Here is a 22127-nt window from a genome sequence, read left to right as displayed (position 1 = left end):
CACAAGAGCTTACATACGGCATAAAAAGATCCGCTGTAAAAATCAAATGATTCAATTTTGAACTTTTGAGAAGATTCAAGAATATATCAAAATTTACAACCATCTAATGTGTATCGCAGCACATTATTAAAGTAGCGATTGCTGTGATTTAAAAATAGTTTTTGTTTAAATATAATCACATAACCAAATCTTACCGAAAATATTGTTTATTTGAAATCATGGAGGGTGGCTGGAAGAGCGTGGTCGAAGCAAATTTGTTTTCCACGTTGTCTTGTCTGTACATTTTTATTTTTCTTGATTTGCCAATATCTTTTCCATGCAATTTTTTTCTCTCTTTGTGTCCAGATTGCATAATTTTTTTTAAACAAATTTTCTGGCCATCCCTCATGCTTTCAAATGATCGACTCTTTATGACACACAACGCACACTATTATGGAAAGCAAAACATGAAATAGTCAGAGAGATCGAGCCTTAGCCTCACAAGATGGTGGCGTATTTAACATTTTGGCCATGGCCAAGGTCATATTGTACCACAATCCCAGAGGTCAGCTTGAAAAAAATTCAATAACTGTTATAAATTGTTTGATTTCATGCATAAAACGGGATGTTGCAGTGAGCAAAAAATTATTTAGTTAGTGCACTGAGAAAAGTGCCAACCAGAATTTTCAAAAACAAATGTCAGATATCTTGTAATTCTTACAGCTGAACTGGCAGTGTAAAGTCTAACTGTAAGTACATGTGTCAATGGTTTACTGGGTTTTATTTCTGCTGATGGCAAAATGCCAAAATCTGTCACAAAGCAGTGAATTTTAAACATACTGAATAGCTCTGCAACATCAAATCTGCTAAAACCAAGGTAAACAATGTTAAAAAAGTAATAGAAATATCAATACCAAAATAATAAGTTTTCTTGAGTTGCAATGGAGGGAAAGATTATTATACTTATGTTATCACTTAAAACATTTCAGATTGCAAATTTAAAGACAGGAAAAGTAAATTCAAAAATATTCTAAGAATTGGTTATGGTTATTTTGGTGGCAGTGTTATATAATTCAGGACCAAGTGTTGGCATCCAAGAACCAAAAATTGAAATCCAGGGACCCAGTGTTGGAATCCAAGGACTGAGAATTGAAATCCAGGGACCCAGTGTTGGAATCCAAGGACTGAGAATTGAAATCTAAGAAACAAGTTTTGCAATCCAGGGTCAAAGGTTGGAACCAAGAAACAAAATCCATGAACCTGTTTGTTTGAATCGAGGGACCAAAAGTTGGTTTCCAGGGACCAAGTGTTGGGATGGGGCAATTTTTAAAAGACATTTTTTATTGTATTCTCCTGTCATGTTGAATCCATTTTTCTTCGCTTTGAATTAAATGAATCTGAAATAAAACAAAAATAAAACAAATTATTACATCGCATTGAAACTGTTAATTAGAAAGCACACCAGACAAATATTAAGAAAATTATTCACCAAAATTTCTTACTAAAACAAAAGATAAAATGATAAATCAATAAAAAAGCTAAAAATTGGCTAATTATGCAAATTGGGTAATTATTATGCATTGATTTCAAACCTAAAACTAATCAGTTTTTCAAATTGTCCCAAAGGCATCTGTGTACCAAGTTTCATTGAAATGCAATGATTAGTGCTTAAATGTCGATTGAAAAACCAGGAATTGACTTACAATAAAGCTAATTAGATAATTAATAGTCAATTTTAGATTTTCATATTAAACTACCTGGTTGTCAGGTCTTTGAAACTTGATGATTTTTCCGATAATGGTAAGACAGACATACATACAATTATTAGTTTAACTCACCAGACTTGTTGTCGCCATAAACCTTTGCAGTCAGTAGACCAGACTGCTGCCTGGTATTGTACGTTGGCTTCACATTGGGGAAATGGTTTGTCATCTGAGCATTGAATGTCAATGCATTTGGTGTCAACTTCTTTGGAGTTCTTGAGGTAGATTTGCCACCGCTGGGATTTCCAAAATTACTTGGTTTGATCTGTTTGCTTCCACAATTGTCTGTTTCCATAGCAACAACATTCTCCACGTCATCCATAGTCAGGGTGGCATCCCAAAGTTCCGGATCATCTTGAGAAATGAAAAATTTGAGATATAATTTAGAGAAAATTGATATCTCCCATATCTCCCGTCTTGGTAGAGCCAAGGTAAGTAGGTACGAAGTAGAACCTACCTTCACCAAGGAGAACACCCTCAGTTGGCTGATTTCCAGCAACGTCAGGTGGAGCAATGATTTGGTGATTCGGTACAATGATTGCTGCAGGTGCATCCTTTGGTGGTAAATCGCATGGCGTTGATGTGGCCAGTGGAGATAATCTACCTGTAAATGTGTAAATCAAAGTAACAAAACTTAAGGCTAACAGAAATGCATAAAGACAGTGATGTATACAAGCTAAATATTTGTATTCCTTAAAAGTAAACTGTTTCAACTGCATCATCAGAGCCAAACTTAATACTGTATACACACACACACACACACACACACACACACACACATAGAGAACAAAACACAAGTCCCCGTTTTTAGACTGCGTCTGAATGAGGTGAAGGTGAAACGGTGACGTATTACCATTCATCATTGTAGCCCATTCATCCGCAACCAGAGGGTGCTGTCTAGCTGGTGTTTTCATTTCTTGCTGCTGTTGCTGCTTCTTTTTCAAATTCTCCCTGAACTCCAGCTGTTTTTGTTGTTGTCTTAATTTCCTCTGAAGCAATTCATCAGGGGCTGCAGTGGACGACGAGGTTGATTTAATGGTTGATGATTTGGGGGGCAAATTTATTTCTCTTGGATTGGTTTCGTTTGATGATGAACTGGCAGGCATCCTGGTAACGCAAACAACCAATATAAAGATATTATGTATGAGAAGACTTTGGTAAGCAATGAGGACAACAATCTCAGTAGAGATAAAAAAAAATCACAGTAGTATATCCTCATCAAAAATGAGTATTAGATGATCATAGCAAGTTGACAGGACTCTTAAGGAAATGATTAGGAGCAAACAAAAACAATACATTTTACACATGTTGTATACATCACTATGGGTATCATATTGAACATGGCATGGTGCGATGACAGTAGCGCTTTAACGTTTTGAATGTATAATGACAAGAACACATAAAAATAGGTAATATTCTAATGATAAAGTATACAATAAATGCAATTTTTGCTTTATATGCAATTCTAAGAGAGGACACACTCATGTTCAGGTCAATGTACTAAAAATAAACTGATGAGAACACAACATAACCAGTACATGAAACAAGACTGATCCAAGAAAAATTATGCCTGAAAAATTCACAGTGATAGTAGCTTCATTGATCTGTCAAGCTTGTACCGACATAGGATCAGGCAGTTATCCCAATCAAATTATCCAATCAGAGTCAAATAAATTACATGAAAGTGTCAGCTGTGTTTTCAATACATACATGTATAATTCAGGGGCTTGGAAGAAAATGAGAAATAGCAAACAAATGTACAGTAATTGTGACAAGAGATAACAAGACCATTGGATCTCATTCATGTACACATGTCTGAGAGTAATAAATGTCAACTTACTTTGGTTCTTGTTTGATGCATTTATTAGGCACAGGTAAAGATCTTTTAATACCATCTGCTCTTGGCTGTACAACACAATTAGGTGCTTTGAAAGCACTATCAGATGAAGCAGATATGCCTGGAACAGGTGTATTCTTTATTATAACTGGCCTGGCAATACGTGAACTGGGCCCTGCAGTCTGTATACTGCTTGGGGATATAAATGCACTAATGTTCGATCTGACTTCCAAATTATTCTGATTTAAGGGGCTGTTTGTTGAATTTATCTTTGGCCCTGAAGTTTTTTCAACAGGTGTCATCTTTTTAGCCTGATCGTTGCTAGGAGAGATATTCTGATTCCCGGCTCTGCTCATACTAGGGCCTGCAATCGCTTCAGGAGTTCTGATGGCAGTTCTCAAATGATGTTCATGTTTTTCTGCATCAAATATTTCTGTATCCATAGCGACAGGCTGATTAACGGATGCCCCGTTATGATGGACATGATTAGGTTTTTTGTATCTAGCTTCTTCAACATGTTCACTAATGTCATTCCTTTTCATTTCTGAAAGATCGTAAGATCTTTGGGGCTACAAGAAAAAACATGCATTATTTAATACACAATAATAGTAGAAGACCATTGATAGTTCATTATAAAAATGCTTTAAAACTGATAAAAAGTTGCCCAATGCCCACACAATTACCTTGGAAACTTAATTGCATATTCAGGCATAAACAAATGTTGGCTACATAGTGGTGAGGCAGGGATGCAAATGATTTCATTGTGTAAACATTTGATAGCCCATCAGCGCACCGGGAACCAGGGAAACATGTGAACAAATTGTGTGATCTAGATATCAACGACCCATTTTTGTACAGAAACCGACTGATGACGCTATTGCTCACTATGGGTCAATTATCAAACGTGACGCGGTGCCACAGCTGTAGAACCTAAAACTGCTTTGTTCCTCTAAACTATTAAAACTGACTTACAGGTTTAGGAGCTTTTCCAATGTATTTCAAGTAATCCTTATCACCAAGACAGTTGCCAAGACCATGACCAAAACTCCTGCAAAGGAATTTTCGCATATATCATTTTCACACAATTTAAAACATTCGTCTACATTGTCACAATTTTAAAAACAATTATATTCAAAAGCAGCCCCGAATCCCCACATCAAGGTACTGTAAATAGTTTAATATTTACCGATACTGCTAGATTTGATAGCATTTGTGAAAACAAAATTTCACTGACACCGTATATATATTATATATATTTATTTATTGCCAGCCAAATTAAAATCATAATACAATGCAAGTTCAAAGCCAACTGAAAAGTTATATTTGTGTATATTTGACAGTACAGTACAGGGAATACAAATGGAGAGATAGTCATGTTTACAATCACGTCAATGTACGGGGTACTTACTTAAGCGCCCTCTTGAGACCATCTGTCACTGCTTCTTTCCTTGCCTTTTCTAAAGAGAGTGCTTTGGATTTCTGGCCTTCACTGACTCCATAGCCCACATCCTCATGGAAAACACCATCCTAGAAAAAATAAGGTCAATTACACATCAGGTCTATTACTTTCTCTGCTTGGATGATCCATGTGTCATGGATTATACATCAAGTGAATAGCGCCACCCACAGAAAAACAAAAAAACTTGGAATTAAAACCTCATGAGGGCAATATTTAAAAAATTTAGGAAACCGTATCACTATCTTTTTGAGGTATGACGGTTTATACAGAAAATAAAAACTTTCTAGTAGATTACAAATCAGCCAGCATGAATTTTCAAACAGATCGAACATGCTCTTGGCAGAAGTACAAACACAAAATCCCTATAAACACTGATTAAGTTTACCTTTAATTGTACTTTAACTATGGCGCTCACACCCACATAATACTTAGAGTTCATCTGATCAACAAAATCTGTAGAAATAACATGCAAGAAATGTAAGTCCTGTATTATTCAAGCTGTTCTCTGAGATCATTCATATAGCATCAGACCACTAAAAGAACAGACTGTGGCGATCAAAATCAGTCGAATTAACATACTAAAAGGAAACATACTGTTTGAACTTTTATGAACAAGCAACTTCACACACGAAATAAAGTTGACAATGTTCTGTTTGATAAGATAGTAGCTGTTAGCTTTTTGCCATGGTTATTGTTCCCTCAATGCTCTTGTCATATCACAACCATGGTAGTTTACATTAATGTTGCCATGGCAATTAAAAATATAATCAGCTGGTTACCAATCCCATAGAGTTCCACCCAAGGTTCTCACATACAATTACATATAACTGAGCTAATAAGTTTGTAAAAAGAAGTCGAAAATACTATTTTTTACCAAAAATGACAAAAACATTCACAAAAATATAGACTTGAAGATGACGTCAAAAAAAGGAAAAAAATTTGACAGAGGTCAACCCAAGGTACCTTCCGGAGAAAAATACCAAGTATCTAAATCATTGGGCTTGTAGTTTTCAAGAAGATGTTAAAATTGTGATTGTTGAAGAACAATAGGCAATCAATTATTTGAAAAGTTGTAACCAAACCAGGAAACTCAGTGTTTTTTATACTCCACATTATATATTCATGTATCACAGACTTAGGAATACTTGGGTTAAATTTTTAGTAGTGCAGTGATTTTAAATCTTGTGTTTACATGTTCATATGCAAAAGTGAGTACAATGAAAACTCATTCTGGGTGTAAAAATGATAATACCGTACGGGGTTCATCCTGAGTAAATAACAGAATAGAAAGGGTGCAAACCATGTTCTGTACGTTCCCCATGCACTCTCATAAAAGAACGAACCAAACTACTGGTACTATACCAATCACAATTTTTATTAAAAAAAAAAACTTTTTACACGCATAATTTAAAAAATATCGTCGATGCCTAGTAAAAACACCCTGGGCTAAACTCGTTAAATGTCTAAAAACAAAGAGGGTGGGCTTATACTGGGGGAGGTACTTATGATCCTGCAAGTACAGTAAATCAACTAGGTATGTTCAATGCAACAGTTTGATACACAGTAATTACGGTACTCTATGTTCATTTTTCACTAGCAATCAAAACATCACTGTATATGACATTCAATAGCATGAATAATGCATGAGTTACAGGAAATATTTGAGTAGTCCTCTGATACAATCCTAATTACAGTAGGCCACATTAATTTAAAAATTAATGAAGCTTTGTTAATTCATGTACGTCTGAACTCTATTCATAAGAAATAGAAATTGTAATTCAAACAAACAATCAATAAGCTGAAACGATTGCCAACATTCAGACTAGCTAAAAATCATTTAAATTTTAAGGTTTACATGTTGTAAATATTTTCCACAATTTGCGAGAGTTAAAGGAGTTAAAAAAAAAAACGAAGTAAATACTATGTTTACAGTAGCTGTTCAACTTACCAATATTTTGATGTGTCACTGAATGACTCCAGCCGTTAAAACCAAATGTTTCGTTTGCGAGCTGGATAATTCGCCAACCTTCAATGTATGCTAGCTGAAAGTCAGAAATAATGTGAAATGTCATACTAGAATCTCTCAAGTGAATTAATTAATCTATTTATTAATATTCAATACAATTTATGACATTTTCACAGTTTTGATGTTGTGCAAATCGTTCATTGACATCTAATAAAGACATCTTTATCTACTTTGCACATTAATCAACTGAAGCTCAGTATTCTCCACAGGATACAAGGGTGGTAAACTGCCACAGTGCTTTGTTTTACCACTACACTAGTCTGACACCACCACAGTCATTATCCTGACTGCCACAGTGCTTTGTTTTACCACAACACTGGTCTGACACCACCACAGTCATTATCCTGACTGCCACAGTGGTTTATTATATTATTGTTTGCATCTGGAATGAGTGTTTTATCAAGTATTTTAACCCTTATCCGGTCAAGTCAATGTAAAAGTACATGAGGCTGGTAGAATAAGTGTTAATCATTACAGGGTTTGTGATAATTTAATTGAATTACTGGTAATTATGCAAATTAGTTTGGAAATTGTTACCCGTGGTTTAAATTTCTGGGGATTAAAGTTAAATTGACTTTATGTTTACAGTTTTTGCAACATGCTATATCATTCTTGTGACTTAATTTCACCAAACGGTATTTGGATAAGTATGCTTTGTAAATAACACAGTAAAGGAATGAGCAAAACATAAACAGAAAATATCTAAGAATTCTTATTTTGTATACAAGTAAATACCTTTTGGCCACCTGGACCAGCTCTCTGACTGATAAACTCTGGTCCTAATCTCTGCCTTAGTGCTTCTTGGACTGATCTGTGTTCGTCTTCTGTAAATTCAGTCTGTTCATTAGTGAAGAAAAAATCATGATCATCAATGAATTTTTGTAAGTATACAAGGTAGATAATTTGCATATACCGGTACACTAACAGAATATAGAAATAATTAATATATTAATACTAGTACCTCTATTGTTACTAGTATTTCTGTAACCGAGTAAGGTAAAATTGGCAAGCTTAAAGATGCAGTATGAATTAAAACTGTAAAATCTTCATTAGAAGCCGCAGCTTCTATTAAAATAGTACAATGCAACAGAGGGGATGCAGCTTCAATTAGAGCATCTACACATGAATTTTTGATTCTCAATTATTCAAAAAGAATTGCTGTGATTTCTATTAAAGATGCAGCTTCTAATACAGATTTTACAGTAGTACTCTTTAGGAAAAGGGAATCAGACAGGGAATCAACTCAAGCCAGTTCAATAATCAGAAGTGGCAACATTATAGGACCTTACAGCTACATGTATTCCATCTCGAAAATCACATTGAGGTTGTTATCAAATCAGAGGATAAGGTTGGGGATGTTAGGCATAAGGATTTGTATTTAGCAGTAGCAGTTAACGGATGCAACTTGCTACCAGGCACTGGAAGCAAATATAACCACCAACCGGATATTATAACAACTCTGTTAATGGGTGTTGTTTTTTTCAAGACAGGTATCTACAGAGTGAGGCCAGGAATCTTATTATTCATGGACCTCCTACTCCAGTGTTCTATTTATTACCCAAGATTCACAAGACACCAATAACGTACTTAGGAAACTGGAACTATTTCGTCTTGTGCCAGATATGCCTACTTTTTCCAGCCTCCTTTGGATGTGAAATCATTGTATACATCTATCCCACATATGGGCATCAGCATTAACATGCTTTCTGAAGAAGTGAGTCATGCAGAATCTTGCAGAATTAGGTTTAACAAACATAAAAACTCACACTGTTAGTTACAAATGTACACTACACGCCAATGCAGTATAATCATTCCTTCAGCGAAAATTAATTCCAAGTGAAAATAAGTATTATACAGTAATATTTGTCATCACTTGCCAACCACTGTCATCATTAGAATGGTTTATTATAGTACATGTATGTGTACAGTAAATGTGGGATTGGCTCTACAGTTCATCGATGGGAGAGGGGGGGGGGGGGTATGGGACATTTTGCATTTGCGGTATACTGGGTAGGAGGAAACATTTATCCAGTGTTGTTACCTCATACTTCTAGTGGTCTATGCATTTTAGATACATGTATTTCAACTTCTGGGTTTGTTTTGTTACTAGTAAACAAGATCAGTTACCACATGTAGAAGATCAAGTCATATTTCAGACCTGGAACTAGACTTGCTTGCAGTCTGTTGCGATTCCGATGAAAAATCCTTTGCATAAACGAGGGGTGAACGCGAAAGTCATGAGACCGTGAAATCCCAACAGACTTGCCATCAGTGTAAGCGCCCTCACATTACCGACCAGATTCGGGCTTGTAAATTTGCTTATATGTAATAAGGTGGGCGGAGCAGCCGAGCCACGAATCATAACAATAAACTGGACATCGCACGTGCATGTGTTTACTTGTCTCGCGCTACGCGCTATGTTACCATGTTGCTGACGCCAACAAAATTGAGTAAAACAACCACCGTTTCTCCGAGAACGCAAGAAATTATCTGTACTGTGTGCGGTCTTGACATCGTAAAGGCAAACGACAGGCAATAATTGCTTAACGCTGGTAAAAAGACCCTTGCTTGCCAGGAGATTGTTGATCCGCTTTTGCAGGCAAATGTCGCCAGTTGAAGTTGTTCAAGGAAGGCGACAGCTATCGCAAAAAATATTCTAAATTTGAAAAAGTTGTGTATGATTTCCGGGGTCTCAGTTGATATGTTAATTAGCCTGTCTTCCGATTGTTTGAAACATACTAGACATATCAATCATTACAAGCCCGAATCTGGCCGGTAATGTGAGGGCGCTTACACTGATGGCAAGTCTGTTGGGATTTCGCGGTCACATGACTTTTGCGTTTATATGTACTTTTCAAGAATTTATCATCGGAATCGCAACAGACTGCAAGCAAGTCTAACCTGGAACCCAATGTAATGAATTTAACTGTATGTCATAACAATATGATACGCGTTTAATTGTAGTATTGTCCTAGTCATAGTTCTATTGTTTTAAGTTCTCTATTGTTTTAATATTTATGCAAATTTCAGTATACCCATTAGTTCTCCCATGGAGGTAGAAAAGAGAAGGAGTGAGGACGCTATTTAAGCCCATGTTAATCTTATAAACATCCTTTGTCTTCGCTCTGGTTAAGCCACTTATTGTTTTTGTTTAGAAGTCGTTTTATCTACATGATGATAGCCGCTTATTTACACAAGAAAACGAGAGTAGAACTGAAAAAAATAAATTCCGTTTAAACATCGTCTATAAAATTGAATGCGCAAACCATAAATAAAAGAATTGTGCATGCGCAATGACCTTTATCGGATCACAAAGGTCATTTCACACTTGTAGGTACCGGAAATTCTGCATACGGACGCCACCAAGATGTGTGATTACTTCTTTTCTGATATTTTACATCGCAATAGTCGTCCAACTTTGGACATTGATTAAAAAAATCTCGCAAATTTCCGCAGTGAAATTTAAATATACATGATAAGATTATAACAAGATGTTTTGACTCGTCATTTTTCATTGGTGTGCAGAACTGTGCAGATGTTTAAAATCGCGCATTTTGTTGTAATAGATTTCGGGCGTTGAGTACACTCAGCGTACGTTTTTCACTGCATTCTGTATTATTGTTATCTGTTTGGGCATGCGCAGTGCGTTGAGAATCTTCGTGAAGCTTCCGAATACAGCCGAAACACGTAAGCCGATTAACTGTGACATTGTACAGCGTGTTTGCAAACTAATTACATTGTGTATGTGAGTAAACAAATCCAAAGCATCATGAAACCAGCGGAAACAATAGCGTCATCACTCCTTCTCTTTTCTACCTCCATGGTTCTCCTTTGCAGCTAATCCTCAATCAGTGAAAAAAAAAATCAAACTTTCCTGATATTTTGTTGCAGTGGTTTTGCAACTTTTGTTATTCATATAGACTCGGTCAATGCATTTGCAGTCGGCTGTGTAAAACCAACCCTCAACATGAAGGTAGCTAAATCTGTACAGTTCTCATATAAATTGTGAAATCATTTAAATAACTAACTGTCTTTATGTCAAGGAATTATCTCTTGATCAATTGTCTGTCTCTCAGGTGAATTCTCTTGATTTGGAGATACTGGTAATCTCCATTTTGGGGGAAAATGTCTTAAAGGTACAACATTGGGTTCGTGATCCACTTTTGTCTAGCACTCTGGTTTTAAGTGGAGTTAAGCCAGTATAGCCAGCATGCTTGAGAAATTATGTAAAGATTAATTAACAAGACTGAAATTTTAATAATCCAGAGTGACAGACGAGTTAATCTTTCGCAGAAAAGTCAACTATTCAATGCTGCAGCAAATCATGTCTGTAAACTCCTAATTTGTACCAAAATATCAAATAGTTACATTGACCCATGATTGACCACATGTTCATAAACACGAATATGTATATTTCACCACAGTCAGAGGGACTGTGATTTCACCTTTCTTCGGGGTCTGTAAGTAACGAAAATTGAGGGAATCGCGGAAGTATGTGATGCTCACTAGAACTACAGTACATTGAAAATGCATATTACCCACTTATACTATCATTCCATGTCAACGGGCTCGTGACTTTTAAGTCAAAATAAATAAAATTTACTGAAATAGACGGCGTTGTTTGTTGTTGTTTTATTTGTCAATGAACCGTCCCGTGGCCAATGGTAGCTGCAGTGCCTGCAGTTCTGTAGCTATGTAGTTCTGTACCACGACGAACGAAATAACCGACAGCAAAACCAAGTGAGCTACAGAACTGCAGCTAGGCCAATGGTGGGTATGTGAAACTGGTGTACATTTTACACCCTGCTTTTACAACGAATTCGCTTGGTAATCATAGTTTTTGTTCCTGTATATGGTACACCTTATGTGTATATAAGTCGTTACATTACCTGACCAAAACATGGTGTTCGTATGTTCGCCATGATCAGACTCCGATATTCAGCGAAAACGAAAGAAACAAAATCACAGTGCATGTGAAGTTGTTTTGTAAAACTGCGCAAAACCAAACAATTCGAATTATGCGCACTTTTTCTGTTGACCAATCAGATCGCTTGTTGCTAGTCATATACCTTCTGACTCAAACCCGGCTCAAAAAAGGAACTTTAAAAATCTAATATTTCCATAATCATTTTAAGGTAAAAGGAACCGCATTTCGTCTTTTGATGTGTCTACAATTGTGTAATAAAATATTTTGCTCAAAATAATTAATTTTCCCCAGTTCATGAATATTTAATTCTTAGCTCTGAATAGCGCCATATTGAATTTCATTCGTCTGATGTGCGAGGTATAATTTTTACCGGAATACGGGTAAGAACCGCATATAAGAACCTCGCTCTGATTGGCTGACACTACGAACTGGCTGCCTAGCACGCTCAAAATTCACCTCACGCATGCTCACTTCACTGTTTTCGTCCCAGAATCGTAGCGAGAATGAAAATAGTGCAATGTAATGTGATTTTTACCATCGCTATTTAGGTTTTGATGAATATCTGACTAAATCCATCAGGTAAATCACGTTCATTAGAGAAATATCTCTTTATATGATTGCCAACTAAAGGTCACTGACTGCCCTTTGGTGTTTTTTTTCAAAAGGTTCTTGACGCATCAAGGTTCTATGTTTCCGCGATCAAAAGCCTGGTATTGATTCATATTTACTCATAAGATCATATATCAACTCCGTAGATCTATATACAATCTATAATATTAATAATATTATTCTCTAATTTCATATTTTAATATCAAGCTTCTTAAAGTACCATATATTGTATCAAATATAAGGTTCTTGGAATTCTATGCTTATTAATTCAATTTAAATAATATTTTAGTTTTGTAACCCCACATATCAATTTAATAGTTCCATATACACAATCTATAATATTAATAATATTACTGTCATATTTCATATTTCAAAATGAAGGTTCTTAAGGTACCATATATTGTACCAAATATAAGGTTCTTGGAATTCTATGCTGATTAATTCAATTTAAATAATATTTTAGTTTTGTAACTCCTCATATCAATTTCGTAGTTCTATATACAGTCTATAATATTAATAATATTACTGTCGTATTTCATATTTTAATATCAAGGTTCTTAAAGTACCATATATTGTACCAAATTTCAGGTTCTTGGAATTCTATGCTGATTAATTCAATTTAAATAATATTTTAGTTTTGTAACTCCTCATATCAATTTCGTAGTTCTATATACAGTCTATAATATTAATAATATTATTGTCATATTTCATATTTTAATATGAAGGTTCTTAAGGTACCTTATATTGTACCAAATATAAGGTTCTTGGCATTCTATGCTTATTAATTCAATTTAAATAATATTTTAGTTTTTTAACCCCACATATCAATATAATAGTTCCATCTACAATCTATAATATCAATAATATTACTGTCATATTTCATATTTTAATATCAAGGTTCTTAAGGTACCATATATTGTACCAAATATAAGGTTCGTGGCATTCTATGCTTATTAATTCAATTTAAATAATATTTTAGTTTTTTAACCCCACATATCAATATAATAGTTCCATCTACAATCTATAATATCAATAATATTATTGTCATATTTCATATTTTAATATCAAGGTTCTTAAGGTACCATATATTGTACCAAATATAAGGTTCGTGGCATTCTATGCTTATTAATTCAATTTAAATAATATTTTAGTTTTTTAACCCCACATATCAAATTAATAGTTCCATATACACAATCTATAATATTAATAATATTACTGTCGTATTTCATATTTTAATATCAAGGTTCTTAAAGTACCATATATTGTGCCAAATATAAGGTTCTTGGAATTATATGCTTATTAATTCAATTTAAATAATATTTTAGTTTTGTAACCCCACATATCAATTTAATAGTTCCATATACACAATCTATAATATTAATAATATTACTGTCGTATTTCATATTTTAATACCAAGGTTCTTAAGTTACCATATATTGTCCCAAATATAAGGTTCTTGGAATTCTGTGCTCATTAATTCAATTTAAATAATATTTTAGTGTTGTAACCCCACATATCAAATTAATAGTTCCATATACAATCTATAATATCAATAATATTACTGTCATATTTCATATTTTAATATCAAGGTTCTTAAGGTACCATATATTGTACCAAATATAAGGTTCTTGGAATTCTATGCTTATTAATTCAATTTAAATAATATTTTAATTTTGTAACCTCACATATCAATTTAATAGTTCCATATACACAATCTATAATATTAATAATATTACTGTCATATTTCATATTTTAATACCAAGGTTCTTAAGTTACCATATATTGTCCCAAATATAAGGTTCTTGGAATTCTGTGCTCATTAATTCAATTTAAATAATATTTTTGTTTTGTAACCCCACATATCAATTTAATAGTTCCATATACAATCTATAATATTAATAATATTACTGTCATATTTCATATTTCAAAATGAAGGTTCTTAAGGTACCATATATTGTACCAAATATAAGGTTCTTGGAATTCTATGCTGATTAATTCAATTTAACTAATATTTTAGTTTTGTAACTCCTCATATCAATTTCGTAGTTCTATATACAGTCTATAATATTAATAATATTACTGTCGTATTTCATATTTTAATATCAAGGTTCTTAAAGTACCATATATTGTACCAAATTTCAGGTTCTTGGAATTCTATGCTAATTAATTCAATTTAAATAATATTTTAGTTTTGTAACTCCTCATATCAATTTCGTAGTTCTATATACAGTCTATAATATTAATAATATTATTGTCATATTTCATATTTTAATATGAAGTTTCTTAAGGTACCTTATATTGTACCAAATATAAGGTTCTTGAAATTATATGCTTATTAATTCAATTTAAATCATATTTTAGTTTTGTAACCCCACATATCAAATTAATAGTTCCATATACAATCTATAATATTAATAATATTACTGTCATATTTCATATTTTAATATCAAGGTTCTTAAAGTACCATATATTGTACCAAATATAAGGTTCTTGGAATTCTATGCTTATTAATTCAATTTAAATATTATTTTAGTTTTGTGATCCCACATATCAAATTAATAGTTCCATATACACAATCTATAATATTAATAATATTACTGTCGTATTTCATATTTTAATATCAAGGTTCTTAAAGTACCATATATTGTACCAAATTTCAGGTTCTTGGCATTCTATGCTTATTAATTCAATTTAAATAATATTTTAGTTTTGTAACTCCTCATATCAATTTCGTAGTTCTATATACAGTCTATAATATTAATAATATTATTGTCATATTTCATATTTTAATATGAAGGTTCTTAAGGTACCTTATATTGTACCAAATATAAGGTTCTTGAAATTATATGCTTATTAATTCAATTTAAATCATATTTTAGTTTTGTAACCCCACATATCAATTTAATAGTTCCATATACAATCTGTAATATTAATAATATTACTGTCATATTTCATATTTCAAAATGAAGGTTCTTAAGGTACCATATATTGTACCAAATATAAGGTTCTTGGAATTCTATGCTGATTAATTCAATTTAAATAATATTTTAGTTTTGTAACCCCACATATCAAATTAATAGTTCCATATACAATCTATAATATCAATAATATTACTGTCATATTTTATATTTTAATATCAAGGTTCTTAAGGTACCTTATATTGTACCAAATATAAGGTTCTTGGCATTCTATGCTTATTAATTCAATTTAAATAATATTTTAGTTTTTTAACCCCACATATCAATATAATAGTTCCATCTACAATCTATAATATCAATAATATTACTGTCATATTTCATATTTTAATATCAAGGTTCTTAAGGTACCATATATTGTACCAAATATAAGGTTCGTGGCATTCTATGCTTATTAATTCAATTTAAATAATATTTTAGTTTTTTAACCCCACATATCAATATAATAGTTCCATCTACAATCTATAATATCAATAATATTATTGTCATATTTCATATTTTAATATCAAGGTTCTTAAGGTACCATATATTGTACCAAATATAAGGTTCTTGGAATTCTATGCTGATTAATTCAATTTAAATAATATTTTAGTTTTGTAACTTTTCATATCAATTTCGTAGTTCTATATACAGTCTATAATATTAATAATATCACTGTCATATTTCATATTTTAATATGAAGGTTCTTAAGGTACCATATATTGTACCAAATATAAGGTTCTTGAAATTATATGCTTATTAATTCAATTTAAATCATATTTTAGTGTTGTAACCCCACATATCAATTTAATAGTTCCATATACAGTCTATAATGTTAATAATATTACAGTCATATGTCATATTTTAATATAAAGGTTCTTAAAGTACCGTATATTGTGCCAAATATAAGGTTCTTGGAATTATAAGCTTATTAATTCAATTTAAATCATATTTTAGTTTTGTAACCCCACATATCAAATTAATAGTGCAATATACAATCTATAATATCAATAATATTACTGTCATATTTCATATTTTAATATCAAGGTTCTTAAAGTACCATATATTGTACCAAATATAAGGTTCTTGGAATTCTATGCTTATTAATTCAATTTAAATTATATTTTAGTTTTGTGATCCCACATATCAAATTAATAGTTCCATATACACAATCTATAATATTAATAATATTACTGTCATATTTCATATTTTAATATCAAGGTTCTTAAAGTACCATATATTGTACCAAATTTCAGGTTCTTGGAATTCTATGCTTATTAATTCAATTTAAATCATATTTTAGTTTTGTGATCCCACATATCAAATTAATAGTTCCATATACACAATCTATAATATTAATAATATTACTGTCATATTTCATATTTTAATACCAAGGTTCTTAAGTTACCATATATTGTCCCAAATATAAGGTTCTTGGAATTATATGCTCATTAATTCAATTTAAATCATATTTTAGTGTTGTAACCCCACATATCAATTTAATAGTTCCATATGCGTTCTAAAATATTAATAATATTACTGTCGTATTTCATATTTTAATAAAAAGGTTCTTAAAGTACCATTTATGACACAAACACAGATAGGTACATGAAAAATAAAGTTTATTACTTTGGCAAAACAGGGGTGCACACAATATAAGGTTCTTGGAATTATATGATTATTAATTCAATTTAAAGCCTTGTTATTGAAAGAGACCTCTTCATATGATTGCTAACTGAAGGTCACTGTCTGCCCTTTGGTGTGTTTACTTTTTTGAAATGGTTCTTGATGCATTGATACAACTTTCAAGGTGCCGTTATCCATGATCGAATCCATATAAATATAATCTTTCTTTTTTACAGAAATATGAAAAGAGCATGGCGTGATCTGGTTTAAAGTTCTAGATCAAAACTTCAGATTCATGACGAAGCAGAATATGTCAGTCACTTGCCAAGAATAGTTAGGGCAAAACGACCATGCAACCAGGTAGATGTGAATTTTGTCAATTTTCTGTCTCAAAATTGTATTGCCAGCAAACCGTAGTAGATCTAACAACTTTAGGAAAATCTTTCTAGTCCTGATAAGCTGAAATGTGCACAGTATTTTCTTCTTGAATATAGTGATTCGATGGCTTTTAGTTGTATTTTAATATATATTCATGCATGAATAACAACATTTTTAGTGGTAATACACATTATAAATTATTTTTTGGTTTTACAATATTCTATCAAATATTGTTGTCAATGTTTGACCCGTATCTTATACATTTACATTTTTATGGTGAAAATAAGAAATAATTTAATGATTTAGTAGAGGTTCACCTCTATTAGAGTTGCGCTTCTAATAATAGAGCTAATATGATAGCCATTATTGTATGAAAATTGAGTTTGCTAAGTTATTGCCCTTTTTAAAATAAATATTGTTATAATATTATGTATTTGTGTCATAGAATAAATTCTATGTTGATTTTTAGTCTTTTGTACATGGTGCAAAATCTGGAACAGACAGTGATGTTATTGAGTCAGACCAGAATCTTCACCTGAACCTATATGCAGTGAAGAAATCACTCCTGCAATGCCAACTTATATTGAAACTTAAAAACCGCAAAACAGTATTTGCCTGCAGTATTCAGTACAATGTATTTGGAATGGTGGACTATAACCACAAACAAAGGGAACTGAAAGTGATTTGCTTTTACTAATTATTATTCCCTGTTCGAACAAAGTCTAAAAATGAGGACTTATGAATTGACCTTGGTGTGGGTGAGTGTGTATCCAACCATATCTAGCCTTTTCTCACACATGCTTAGAATTATTAAGTTCAAAGTTTTCGGACATTATATTGTAATTGTGCTCATAAAACTACAATGTTACACAAATAGACCTGCTTTTGTATTAAATCATCTTTTAATTCTGATTATTGTAGATAGACAAATACATTTTTGTTCATCGAAGAGGGATGTATTTGGCTGGAACTTGTCACTGAATGTATACATGTTCATGTGATAATGACAGAAAGTTACTGATTGATGCTCTGCCACCATTTGTTACTGCAACATATAAAGGTAATAAATTTTATTTGCTAGTTTATTCTATTATTAACTTTTATTTTACCCAATCAGATATTGGTCATTTGTTTTTGTTTTTTTGTATATATCTATACTTAAATTTTATATAATATGTCATTGACTCAATTCTAGAAACATGCATATTGTTTAAAATAGATTTGCTGGACACATTCATTTTCCTCTTTCTTCTGACCGGTTTAACTTTGCCAGATTCAATGTTGCCACATCTGTATTATATAGCAAAAGTATATTAAATCAGCATATGCAGATATATATATATTTCTTAGTAATATTGATTTATTAATTGGAGCCCCACCCCTCCGCATGGGTATGTTTTATTAACCGTGGTTCTTTTTCTTCAATGTAGAATGCACTTTTGCAGGGAATATTAAGTGTCTCATGTTTGGTTGGTTCTTCGTTTGAAATATTAGCCTTCTAACAAGCTTATCAAATGTAGTAGAAAAGTTATTCTATGGTAATGTACCTTCTCGACTGCATCCATATTGTGCACTTATACTTTTGTCACAAAAATGTGTCAGTCAGTCAGTCACAATTTAATTAGTTGTATCATAGAGGGCTTACATTGAGGTGTGATATGAATAACATAAATCAATGTATAGAATTATGTTTCGGCTTTTTTGTGCTTTTCAGTCCCTTGGAATGTATATATTAAATTTTAGCCAGTATTTTATAGATTCTCAGTAGAAATATAAGTTGTATACTATTGAATACCAGAGACTGTGTCATGACATGACTTGTTATTACTATAAACATGTATATTTTATCATTACAGCACCTTCTGTTGTCATTTATGACAATGCTTGCAATTTGTATACATACTTCTTGAATAGAGATCTATGTTTCATTCAGAAGACTAGATTTTATGTTGATCGTCTTCATTGGAAGAATCACACTGGTAAGTAATAAATAGTAACATGAATGGTAAGATTAATCGTTTTTTTCAGCTTATTCTTCAGTACCAGTAGTATAAATATCAACAGTTTCTTTGCTGTGAAATATTATCAATAAAAATGAATCCATTTTTTTTTATTTGCAGGTTGCTCCAGGGCATACAACCTAGATGAGTATTCAGAATGGTGCCATTTGAATAGCCAAGTGGTAGAGCAATCTAATTCCAGAGTGAAGAAATTGATAATCTACTAGTACAGTATGATGGTGTGGCTTTGTATGTTTGTGCACAAATCTTCTCTCAACAAGTCCGTACAGAAAACATTTAGGTCACGTAATGTTTGTTTATATGCAGTAACCCCATATGTTGTTTACATTAAATATCATTAGATATATTGCTAAATATTATTTTGGAAAGTGTTTGCAGTTCATGTTTTTATTTGTATGAGGGCCCTTGATGTAGTACAATAACATGTAATATTAAAGTTACACAAGATTATTTTTAGAATATAAATACCATGGCATGTATTTGATTTTTATCACAGCCAGATAAACAGTCTAGTTTGTATTCTTCCTAATGTTGTATTCATTATTAAGTCAAAAACGGGGAATGCATTCAAAGCTGTATCTCAGGCATACCTTGAGCAATTCTCTTCAAATCTTGTATACTTAGTCTGTTACAGGTGTAATGATTTTGTGATTATGTCAAAAATGGCTGACAGGGACTGCGCACTGCAATATCTATTCTTGAATAGGCAAGGTTGTAATAGTTACACTATGTTTGGAAATTAATTACATGTATGCGAACATGATGATTTCACTTGAGTCATAATTATTGTATTCGGACAAATTGAAATTACTACATTTTATATTGCATAATATAATGTATTTTTTTATAATTTTCACATGAAATGATTTAGATCATGAAATTTCAGTTTTTGGGAGTTATTTGCTGCTGTTTAATGTTATAACACTATTAAATCAAGTCAACTGAATGTTTACTTTGAATATTTGAATATATATATTCTAATGTTAATTAAAAGCCATCAGTAAGCATGATTACAAGCCATTGGTGCTTGGAAACATTGTGACTTCATAACAGTAACATATTAATGAATTGTTCTGGTGGTCAGATCTCATAATACTAATTTATTGTAGATAAAAACTAGCCATGATAAACTCATCATATTGTGTTGCTGCAATGTACAATACCTCTGCAATAACTGGATTACACCCTTTGGTACTCATTACCCTTTTGTAAGAGCACTCATCATGTACCAATGTTAATTGTTATTATTAATAAAACTGCTTAAACTGTTGACTTGTGATTATGGCCTCATATTTCAAGACTTTATTTTATGCAAATCTGTAAGTACCTTACAATCATTAAATGCTGCCTGGAAATCAGATACATTTAGCCAATTCATGCTATATAAATGGGTCTTATAATATAAATTATAGAAATTGTTATTGTTCTGTATGTAAGTCGCTGTGTTTCAGTATGATTTTGTGGCGGCCCTGGCCCACAATGTGCTATGTTTCCTATTTATCAGAGCCGCCACTGTACAAGCAATCTCTTCTTTCATGCTAGACAAACTAAAAATTTAAACATGTTTTCTTTCTCATTTAATTTCAGGAACTGTAACAGCAAAAAACAAACTTGTTAACATAATTAGAAAAATGCAAAATTCCATGAGCTAGTGATTACCATTCCTTAAACAAACCGCCCATAAGTTCATACAACAATCACTGAAAAGAAAATGTTAAATTATTCATAGTTATGACATTCCTTACAGTTCTGGGCTGAACATAACTGTAATTAATCATAGACTCCTCTCCATAATATAAGTGTCAATACATTAAGTTGATAAATGTGATGCTTCAATTTCAATTTAGCACCATGCCCATGTAAATCAAACAGACAATTGAATTAAATTGTATCCTTATAGTAGCAATATATAATATATATCGCACAATAAAAATGTGTGTTGGCAACAAATATATTTGTTTGATAGGATAGTGTATTACCGTATTAATCACAAAGATAGTTCCCTGTACATCAAGCTATTTCGAAACACTTTATTCACACTTTCTGTGAAAAGAGGCCAAAGTGTGAAAATAGAGTGCAAAGTAGTGGAAAAGTGGTGCAAAGTGCGAATCTGATGGGCAAAGTTAAGGGAAAGTGTTGCAAAGTGTGAAACTAAAGTGCATAGTTGTGGAAAAGTAGTGCAAAGTGTGAAAATAGAGTGCAAAGTGTGGGAAAGAGGTGTAAAATTCTCAAAATAAAAATAACATACAGGGACTTAAGTGATTAATGGTCTTGTTGAATAGCTCGAGAAAATCGACATTATATAAGCATTATTTACAAATATAACTAATAACCATCCCCTGATAATAATGATGAAATACACTATTTGATAATTAATTATGATGAAGTAGTCAAATAACACCAATTATTATTCATTATTATTACTAAAAATAACCCTTATATCGTGTATAAATTTCGGTAGTATAAGAACCTTCTTTAGATAATAATAAGGAAATATCATATTTCATTGTTATTATTATTATTAATTATGACACGAATAGCTTCAAGA

General features: G+C 32.2%; 2 protein-coding genes across 4 annotated transcripts; one reads left to right on the top strand and one right to left on the bottom strand.

The window, feature by feature from the left end:
* Window positions 1-954: 954 nt before the first annotated feature.
* On the bottom strand, window positions 955-12062 carry LOC100372865 (uncharacterized). The gene is made up of 11 exons (XM_006813397.2): window positions 11954-12062; window positions 7800-7901; window positions 6987-7080; window positions 5424-5491; window positions 4988-5106; window positions 4552-4627; window positions 3583-4148; window positions 2596-2849; window positions 2200-2346; window positions 1818-2096; window positions 955-1376 (listed from the first exon to the last, which is right to left on the bottom strand). The coding sequence occupies exons 1-11, from the start codon at window positions 12035-12037 to the stop codon at window positions 1336-1338; spliced, it is 1830 nt and encodes a 609-aa protein (XP_006813460.1). The 5' UTR covers window positions 12038-12062; the 3' UTR covers window positions 955-1335.
* Window positions 12063-12474: 412 nt separating this feature from the next.
* Window positions 12475-20849, top strand: LOC102804924 (uncharacterized). Of its 3 annotated transcripts, none has more exons than XR_014928872.1 (6): window positions 12475-12570; window positions 17417-17540; window positions 18480-18618; window positions 18989-19096; window positions 19415-19537; window positions 19679-20849. XR_014928872.1 is itself a non-coding variant. In XM_085496525.1 (6 exons), exons 4-6 carry the CDS (start codon window positions 18540-18542, stop codon window positions 19783-19785), a joined length of 309 nt encoding a protein of 102 aa, XP_085352651.1. In that variant the 5' UTR covers window positions 12475-12570; window positions 17417-17540; window positions 18028-18237; window positions 18480-18539; the 3' UTR covers window positions 19786-20849. The 3 variants fall into 3 exon arrangements, 2 of the variants coding, with proteins under 2 accessions (XP_085352651.1, XP_085352650.1); XM_085496525.1 differs by lacking the exon at window positions 18989-19096 and adding an exon at window positions 18028-18237; XM_085496524.1 differs by lacking the exon at window positions 18989-19096.
* The last annotated feature ends 1278 nt before the right edge of the window (window positions 20850-22127 follow it).

The sequence above is a fragment of the Saccoglossus kowalevskii genome, chromosome 3 (assembly GCF_978046115.1).
Source record: "Saccoglossus kowalevskii chromosome 3, keSacKowa6.1, whole genome shotgun sequence".
Taxonomy (NCBI): domain Eukaryota; kingdom Metazoa; phylum Hemichordata; class Enteropneusta; family Harrimaniidae; genus Saccoglossus; species Saccoglossus kowalevskii.
This window is presented reverse-complemented; position numbering and strand designations above follow the sequence as displayed.

Bases quoted from the DNA above. Each gene is read 5' to 3' on its own strand.
- LOC100372865 (XM_006813397.2), bottom strand. From the start codon at position 12,037: ATGCACTGTGATTTTGTTTCTTTCGTTTTCGCTGAATATCGGAGTCTG. The intron at 7,081-7,799 runs GTATTTACTTGT...TCTGACTTTCAG, and splicing joins CTGGTCCAGGTGGCCAAAAG to CTAGCATACATTGAAGGTTG. The intron at 2,850-3,582 runs GTAAGTTGACAT...TTGCGTTACCAG, and splicing joins TGCATCAAACAAGAACCAAA to GATGCCTGCCAGTTCATCAT.
- LOC102804924 (XM_085496524.1), top strand. From the start codon at position 18,540: ATGTATACATGTTCATGTGATAATGACAGAAAGTTACTGATTGATGCT. The intron at 18,619-19,414 runs GTAATAAATTTT...TTATCATTACAG, and splicing joins TGTTACTGCAACATATAAAG to CACCTTCTGTTGTCATTTAT. The intron at 19,538-19,678 runs GTAAGTAATAAA...TTTTATTTGCAG, and splicing joins TCATTGGAAGAATCACACTG to GTTGCTCCAGGGCATACAAC.